The sequence below is a fragment of the Arabidopsis lyrata genome (assembly GCF_000004255.2).
Source record: "Arabidopsis lyrata subsp. lyrata unplaced genomic scaffold ARALYscaffold_1, whole genome shotgun sequence".
Lineage (NCBI taxonomy): Eukaryota > Viridiplantae > Streptophyta > Magnoliopsida > Brassicales > Brassicaceae > Arabidopsis > Arabidopsis lyrata.
The window spans coordinates 25,461,547-25,470,715 of record NW_003302555.1 but is presented as its reverse complement, the minus strand read 5'-3'; the positions used below and the strand labels follow the sequence as shown (position 1 = coordinate 25,470,715).

The following is a 9,169-nucleotide window of genomic DNA, read 5'->3' as shown; positions in this document are numbered from 1 at the left end:
TCACATATTGGCGTCCATATATGGATTTCTCTGGATTTCCTGTCCTGGGTGGATTTCGTTTCCTGGGTGCGGTCGGCTTGAAAACAACTCGTTTTCTAACATAGACACGTAGCTTTTTCTCAACCGGCACATCTTCTGATCCATTTCCACTAGAACCCGTCTGTACCCGCTCTTCTTCCTCGTCCGTTCCCGTCCGTTCTCGTCCATTTGCTGTTTTGTTTTAGAATTCCTCTCAATTTGATCCTCTGATTTCTCCTCCTCATAATGTACTACCATTTTTTTTGGCCAGACAATGAATTGGCTAATTGCATTTCTTAGCATCGCAATGTCATCTACTGGTGCCCAAAGACGTATGTCTATCTTGACCTCAGACACTGTCACAACAACTTCATCAGGCTTCACGGGTACATTGTGGAGAAATCCACGGCTTGGATAGCAACATCCTATTGCAACAACATCATTATTTCCATTATGGTTGATCAAGTTGCACTTGAAAGGCTCATTTACCACTTGAGATGGAGGTAGTGGCTTCTCTGCCTTCTTCTTGGACTCCTTAAGCTTTGCGATCTCTTCAGTCTGAAAAGGAGAAGATTGAGGCTGTGACTCCTCGAACTCGACATAATTACCATTATCAACATCTTCTTCTTCGTGCTCACTGGGATCATTCAGGGTCGCTACTTGAGTCATGTGCAGGGCATCTTCTTCTTCGTGCTCCCTGTGCTCTTCTTGATTCATGTCATCATTATTTTTCGCACCAGTAGCCCTTGCTCCATTAGGACACAATGCTTCTACAGCCACCATCCGTTTTTTTAAGCCACCAACTTGTAACCGCAAATCTCTTAGCTCTTTATCACTTCCTTTTCTTTTCTTGCCTCTGGGGTTGTTTGTTCTCTTGGTTGTCTTGGTTGATTCTACAATTTCTCTGTTCGACTGATCTTCCTCATAAAGATCATTCCAAAATAGCACCTTGTTTTGCTGCGTTAGAAGGTCGTTCCAAGAGTCAGCCACCGAGTCAGTATCTTCCTCGTCAATAAAGATGTTAGCTAAAAGATGTTGCTCCTCCGGATTAGGGACCAAAAAACTCAGAATCTCCTGTATAAAAATACAAACAAAATAGCATAATAACCGATCAGCTAAAGTCATTTGAATGAAACACCTATCTAGCAGGTATCAAGAATAAACTAAAGAAACACAAACAAAGTAGCATACCAAAATCGTGATTCATAAAACACTGAGTTTTCATACCTTCGTAGTTCCAATTGCTTCGTATATCGCGTCCAGTGAATATCCCGTGTCACCTGTGTGTTTGAATTTCGACCGACACATACGTGGACATCCATTGTCTCTGTGGTCTACGTTTTCTCGAAATTTGCTTTTGAGTGGTTGAATACACTCAAAAGCTAAAATCTGCACAAAGTTGGAAATAAGAACAAGAATGAAATAATAACAACAGAGAAGAAAAAAGAGAAAAAATGGTACCTCAATTGCAATAGTGAAGCCGGGAATAGTCCATGAAGATTTCGGTTTACTCTTGAACATTTTTATCCATCGACGAATATTGTCTATACAATGAATGAACGTGAAGGTTCCCCACGGAAAACTCTTACATAATTCCAAATCACTGACAATATTTACCAAGAAAGAGTCTATCTTTGCACTCTTTTTCTTCTTTGGATTGATCACGGATCCCAGGAAGTATAATACTGCCATTTTCAATCTATCATCATCACCTTCTACTTCCTCCATCGACTGTAGTTTTTCAAACACAGCTTCGAGAGATATCTTATCTCCCTCTTTAAAGTACTTGTTAATAAATCCATCACCACCAAATTTTTTCTCTAATTCTTCCTCATAATTATCTGGAAGCTTTCTGCAATCTAGTCCGGTAATTAACGCGTGTTCCCTAATCGAGTATCGAATAGGGACACCATTAACAACAAACCATAACTCGTTCTGCTTCTTCTTCATATTAACAGTACGGAGAACTAAACTCCACATTCCCTTGCATTTATGAAACCTCTCCCTAGGCCTATCGAAAATGTGTTTAAACTGAGGGTGTTTCAAAAACCAGCTAATTTCCCAATCAGAAAGTTTACTCCATAAGTATGGAACAGTCTTGTCGGGAGAAGACATTGAACTGATTTTACATGTCTTATTGAAAGAGGTTGGAGGGAAGAAGAGTTTCGGTTTAGCAACTGGAACCGATCTAAAATATCAAAATTCAAAAACAAAATTCAAACCAACACGAATTTATTGGGGAAAGAAAAATCAAAAATCAAAATCAAAATCAAAATTCAAATCAAAATTCAAACCAAAAATCAAAATCCTAGAATATCACTTTCAATCACAGAACCAAAACCAAAACTCTCTATCAGAACCAAAACAAAATCAGAACCTAGTAGCCATCAAAACATACACATCAAACAGAGATAAACATCAAAACATAGTTACCAAACATCAAATCCGTTGAGCCAAACTTCATGATTAAGATATAAAGAGGACATGATAAAGAATGATTCTTCGTAGACACCAAATTTAACAAAAAAAAAAGTTAAAAATCAAAACATACACATCAAACAGAGATAAACATCAAAACATAGTCACCAAACATCAAATCCGTTGAGTCAAACTTCATGATTAAGATATAAAGAGGACATGATAAAGAATGATTCTTCACAGACACCAAATTTAACAAAAAAAGCTAAAAATCAAAGTCGAACCAGAGACCAAAATAAACCCATGGGACTGAGAAGGAAGAACGATAATCAGTGTCAAATAGCTTGTCCATGAATCCTAACCTAACAGTCTCGTTACTCATGATCTCGCGAATCAAACATTTGAACAAATGAATCGAAAATTCGGGAAACCGGAGTTCAAGTGTACCTGTCCGCCTCCATCTCAAACCGGAGTTGCGCTGGTAATTCTCTATCGCCGACTTTGAATAACCGGAGTCGCGCTGGTAATTCTCTATCGCCGACTTTGAATTCTCTATCTCCAGCCGAAGAATACAAAGAACTTAAAAGGTGCGGGTTGAATCCTCAAAACGGAAGGAGATTCTAGGTGTTACGAGAATTACCGAGGTTACGCAGCAAAAAGAGGTTTCAATTAGGGTTTCAAAAAGAGGTTTAAAATTTTAAATCATGCCATTATAAATCTAAAAAAATATAAATTATTTTAAGATCAAAATAAAGAAAATTCCTAAAAAAATCAAAATATATATTAAAACATAGTTATAATTTTAAAAATCTAACCAAAAAATTACAAATTTAACCAAATTTTTAGAGTTTTTGGCAGTGTTTTTAAACCCGACCCAGATAGTGAACCGGACTACCTTCTGGGTCACTGGGTCAACCGGGTTCGACCACGGGTCAATTGATCAAAATTTTATTTAATATATTTAATATTTATAGAGATGATTTAGTTTTTATAAATATAAAAATAAAAATATTCTTAATATATTACAAAATATGAAGTCTAACAATAATAATAAAGTGATTCAAACAAAATTTTTAAACTAATAAAACATCGCAAAATTCAAAAAAGTTAATCTCGGTTATTTCTCTCACCATTCCATTCATTCTCCTTAGATGGCACTGTGAAGTTTCATTAAAAATTTTAAAACAACAAATGAGTCTAAAATCTAAAAAAAATTCTAAAAATGACTGAATAGAGTCTGAATAGAGTCTAAAACTCTATATTTTATTCCAAAATCAAATGATATTTTTAAAACCCATACCCAGTCGGTTCAACCGGTTTACTGGGTCGCGGGTTAATGGCGAGTTTTTGTGGGTTTTTTCGGTTCTTAAAATGGCGGATATTAGCATTAAACCCAAACCGGAAAAGTGTCCGGGTCGTGGGTTAACCGGACGGTTCGGGTTGGGCGTGAAAACACTGGTTTTTGGATATTTTGATATCTGAACCCGAACCGAAATAATTCAAAGCAAACCCGAACCCAACCCAAATTCAATTTTTGATACAAAGAATCGATATCAAAAGCAAAATTCAATCTAAACCCTAATTATTTGCACACGGCCTGTCAAATAACAAGATGCATATTGTCACACAGCAAAACTTATAATCTTGCGCCTCATTAAAACCCGTAAAATGTCACTTTATATCAATGTCAATCACCTTAAGAAGTAGATGATGGAGGAATCTGAGACTGAGCAGAAGAGTCAGCAATGGAGGCAGAGGAAGCAGAAGAAGAAGCAACAGCAGCAGCAGCCGCCTCCGGAGAATAGATTCGAGCTTTTTTGATGATTTCAGCAACAACCCAATGCTTATTCTTGCTCAATGGCCTTGATGGATCTAACTTCACCTAACAAATTAACCAAATTTTCAAATTTCTTAAGCCTCAAGTTCAATCACAAAGCCAATTTTCAAGTGGATGAGATCAAACATTTCAATAGCTGAAATAGATTTAAAAGACGCAATGAAACGAAATTAGAGTGATAAGGAAGAAGGAAATGCGAGAGAATTTACTCGATCGCCGATGTTGCAGGCGTCTTTGTCGTCGTGAGCCATGAATTTGGAAGTGCGCTTGACGTAGCGATTGTAGAGTTTGTTGTGGAAGAGTCTATCGACGGCGACGACTACCGATTTCTGCATCTTGTTCGATACCACTGTGCCTATTACTGGCTTCATTTTTTTTTTCCGATCAAGTAAGTCTTCACAAAGGAACTACTGAAATTTGGACGGACACGAGAAGATCACCGGAAAATGTGAATAAAATCTTCGCCTGAGAATCGGAGAGGGTGGAAGAGAAGAAGAGTGAAATGTTTCGTTGTCTAGGGTTTTTCGCTGGCTCTTTCGATTTTGTAAAGATGGGCTTTTTAAGAATCTCACACAAAGCCCAACTTAACTAACTAATTGACGTAAATGCCCTCGGTTATAAAACCTTCACAAACTTGGTTTTTTTTTTTTTTTCCCAAACTCCAAGTTTTTAGCTTTTTTTTTTAATGTATGTAAAATTATATTCAACCCAAAAATTCGTGTTACAACAAGTGCATCCCTTAATTGAAAGTAGTTTAGAGAAATTTCGAGAAGTTAAGCTATAATATTATGGTCTTAACTCTTAACCCAAGCTAGAGATGTAGGCCTTCTTCGAGCTTAGAAACGCACAAAGCTTTGAGAGTAGATAGTCCATTACCAACAATATGATATAGCTTTCTAGAAGATCAAGCCTCGCACGTGTGGATTGTGCAAGTTGGAAGATACGTGTGTGGTGATGAGGTGGAGAAGGACTAACGGTGACGGAAGCTGTTGTTGACACTGTTTATCTTCTTTAGTATAAAGAGCAATTGTTAAGCTCACACTTTTATATATGAAAATCTGATTCTCTGTTGTAGCTTCTTCTAGAAGTCTTTGGACTCTTCCTCATCGTTTTGCTGGATCTCTCTTTGAGACTCTTGCAGATGAGAAGTGGTGTTGCGTTACTTGCGAACGTTGTATCCATTTACCCTTCATAAAATTCAGAAGCTCATTTTAATCTTCCTCATCGGTTTCCCGTTATCACTGGTATCAGAGCCATTCGGTGCTCGGAAAAAATGGTGGTGGAGTTGAGATCTCGTGTGTTGCAGAACGATCCAGAGGTAGTGAATGCTTCGGAGTTAGATCATGTTACGGAGGAGACGATCGGCTCGCGGTTGGACCAGATTATCCATCGAACTCAAGCTCTCGAGGCATCATTAGCTGATCAAAATAAGAAAATCGATCGTAACATTGCCGATATGTTAGATATGATTAAGGTGATGAAATCAAACCAGACTTCTTCTAGTGGAAAAAACGGAGTGGATAGAAACTATTCGGCAGTATCGGCAGTATCGATTTCAATGACTCGAGAAACTGTGTATCCATCATCGAAAGCAATGCGTGGTTACAGATCCGGTATGAATTCGAATTCCTCACCTGGTACTCGTTTATCGAAACTGGATTTTCATAGATTTAGTGGAGATCGGGTAAGTTGGAACAGTTCTTCGCTCTTAATTTTACACCAGAGGAGTTGAAAGTAAAAATTGCTTCGATTCATTTTGATGGAGCTGCAAAGAAGTGGCACCAATCGTTGTTGGACACTGATTTTGGGGTTAAATTGTTGAGTGATTGGAAAACGTATAAGCTTGTGTTGCAGGAACATTTTGCTGAAGTTTTAGATGATCCAATTGCTGAATTAAAGCATTTAAAAGAGACGAATGGTATTGAAGAGTATCACAAGAAGTTTGAGCTGCTCAGGCTGCGGACCCACAAACTGCTCTATCGCGGCTTCGCCTCTGCCGCGACCACGACCTCTACTGAAAACTCCAGCTCCTCTATCTGCGCTACCCCAAGAACAGAAGACTAAGAAACTAGAACAAACAATTATACTACACACAACTTACCGTGGAATCTCATTTAAGGCTCGGAGAGGATGATACTAGAATTCCAACAGCACGCAATCGATTAAATACTCTATAATCAATTCACAGCATGCTACCACCCTAGCTCATCGCTCAACAATCATCAAGAAATCAACTCATCAATTTAATTTCCTACTCATCCTAGAACCGAACTCCGGCTCTGATACCTAATTGAAACACCCCAACCCATTTTTTTTTTTAAATAATTAACTCATATCTAGTGATCCCATACTCACTAAATACCCACGAGCATCTAGATCATCCCCTCTTCCTCGCCACGATCCCACGGTCACACTTTGCCTTTACCTGCATCAACAACACAAATGAGATGCGTAAGTATTATCATAAATACTTAGTAAGGAAATCCTCCCAAGCAACAGGCTATACACACAAGCAATAGAAATAATACACAACAACAGCCACGGTCCCCTCTTCCTCGCCACGATCCCACGGTCACACTTTGCCTTTACCTGCATCAACAACACAAATGAGATGCGTAAGTATTATCATAAATACTTAGTAAAGAAATCCTCCCAAGCAACAAGCTATACACACAAGCAATAGAAATAATACACAACAACAACCAACAAACAAACCAGACAAACAGGCTATCTGACGAACGGGTGTCGATCGACACACGACCTCAGTGTCGATCGACACTGCCCCGAATGGTGTCGATCGACAGACACTTCTCTGTGTCGATTGACACCTTGCCCGATCTGTGTCTATCGACAGACACTTCCCGTGTCAATCGACACTGATCGCGCAGGCACAATTCCAGCGATCTCCACATCGCGAATCCTCCTTCTCCAGTGCCCTAATTCACACAAGCGATCCATCTAGAGACCAAACAAGTCCCCTCTCACACAATTCGACCCAGCAAACACAAGAAAGCAAGCCAGTCAATCATCAATCATCACATAACAAAGCAAACAATGATCTAAAGCTTAGATAATCCCTCAGTCATGCACTCACCTCTTCTCTGGGGAAAAAACTGAACGATTCTGAACAAGAACAGGAAGAAGAACGACCCTTTTCACCACCCCTTCGTACCACCAGGCTCAGATCTCTCTTTTCACCAAGAAATCTCACAGAAACAGGCTCAGGAAATCACAGAAAAGCTCTCAGGATACTTTCTCTCTGATTTCTCTCTCACAAAACGACAAAGAGGCTAAAAGAAACCCTAGGTCGCGTCCCTGAAGCCTTAAATACGAGCCCATTAGGGTTTCCTTCCCTAAACCGGACGAAATCGCGCAATTAAAAGCCCAAAAGCTCAATTACCGAAATCGCTTAGTGTCGATCGACACACCCTAGTGGTGTCGATCGACACGCTGAACCGAAAATCGGTTCGCGGGCGTTACAAATGTTAACCGGTTTTTTTTCTTTTTCTTTTTGGTTATGTATAGATTCTTTTCATAAGCTTTGCCTTATCATCCATAATCTATGGTTTGATGGCAATCTTTGGATATCTAATGTATGGAGAAGAGGTGCAATCACAAATCACTTTAAACCTTCCAACTCATAAGGTAAGTGCAATGATAGCATTCTCTACCACAATCGTGAGCCCGCTAACCAAATATGCATTAATCCTTTCCCCGATCATGGAAGCATAATCAATACACGGTTGATCCAAGCGAACTACAAAAGGAGAAGCCTCCGGATGTTGATTGGAACTGGGCTGGTTTTAGGAACAATATTGGTTGCACTAGTTGTGCCATTGTTTGGGTATGTAATGTCACTTATAGGAGCACTTTTGACTAGTTTTACTTCGATAGTGTTTCCATGTGTAATTTACCTAAAGATCAGTAAGGGATATAGGAGACTTTTGGAGTTTGAGAGTGTGGTTTTGATAGTGATTATTGTGATGGGTTTAGTTCTTATGGTCACGGGGACTTACTCGGCGATTGTTGGTATCATTGTTCACTTGTGAGCTAGTTTTATAATATTAGTCATAAAAGTTGATGAAGGTTGAAGTTGTTCAGTGTCTTGTTCCCTTAAGTTTCTACTACTCCATGATTTTTTAGAGCCGTTGTAAATGGAGTGGAGAGATTGAAGTAAAAACATTTTAGATCTCAAATTCACCTACATTAAAACAATATAGGTGAATGCTAATAAAAACAAAGTTAACGATATTAATGCTATTAACGAGTTAATGTTTTTTATATAGTGAAAAAGCAAAAAAAAAACATGTCCTTTTATCTGATAAAATCTTATTCTGCTCAAAACATTTAAAACTCCGTTCTAAGTTCTTAAAAGTAATAGTCAAATAGCCATTTAAAAAACGTGTCTTTGTTGGAAAAAAATGATCACCTACTTATTATCTATCTTAATTAGATAAATGTGGGCGCTAATCACAGATGTTTTCTTTATCCAACAAAAACCGAGTATAACTGAAAATCTCATAACGTATCAAGATACTATGATACATATTTTTATTCTTTTGGATACCAAATAGTTTTTGCTTAAAAAAAAAAAAAAAAAAGATACCAAATAGTTCATATATTAAAGTCAATCCGACACCGAATTATTTACATATGAAAACAGAGTTTTCCGTCTTGGTGTGTCTTTTGGTGAGACAATCAACACATGAGTTATTACAACAAGGGATTAAACAAATAGAAAATCAATAAACTTGTTACTAAAATAAGAGAATTCACTTATTTCTGTGGCAAAAGCTAGCCACTTCGATTAATCTTTTAGCATTTTCTAGGACTTTGGAGCCATCATTTTCTAGGATTTTGGAGCCATAAATATCATTTCATTATATTTCACCTTAT

General features: G+C 38.1%; 2 protein-coding genes across 2 annotated transcripts in view; both read right to left on the bottom strand.

Moving 5' to 3' along the window:
• On the bottom strand, positions 1-3,056 carry LOC110224453 (uncharacterized protein At3g43530-like). Its single transcript, XM_021010528.1, has 3 exons — positions 1,480-3,056; positions 1,246-1,407; positions 1-1,092 (listed from the first exon to the last, which is right to left on the bottom strand). The coding sequence occupies exons 1-3, from the start codon at positions 2,131-2,133 to the stop codon at positions 1-3; spliced, it is 1,908 nt and encodes a 635-aa protein (XP_020866187.1). The 5' UTR covers positions 2,134-3,056.
• Positions 1-4,842, bottom strand: part of LOC9327565 (30S ribosomal protein S17) — a 10,289-nt gene extending 5,447 nt beyond the window's left edge. The window contains exons 1-2 of the mRNA XM_021012168.1: positions 4,483-4,842; positions 4,132-4,318 (exon numbers count right to left, since the gene is read on the bottom strand). Coding sequence (XP_020867827.1) covers positions 4,133-4,318; positions 4,483-4,644 — 348 coding nt within the window. The 5' untranslated portion in view covers positions 4,645-4,842 and the 3' untranslated portion in view covers position 4,132. The remainder of the gene's footprint in view (positions 1-4,131; positions 4,319-4,482) is intronic.
• Between the last annotated feature and the right edge of the window lie 4,327 nt (positions 4,843-9,169).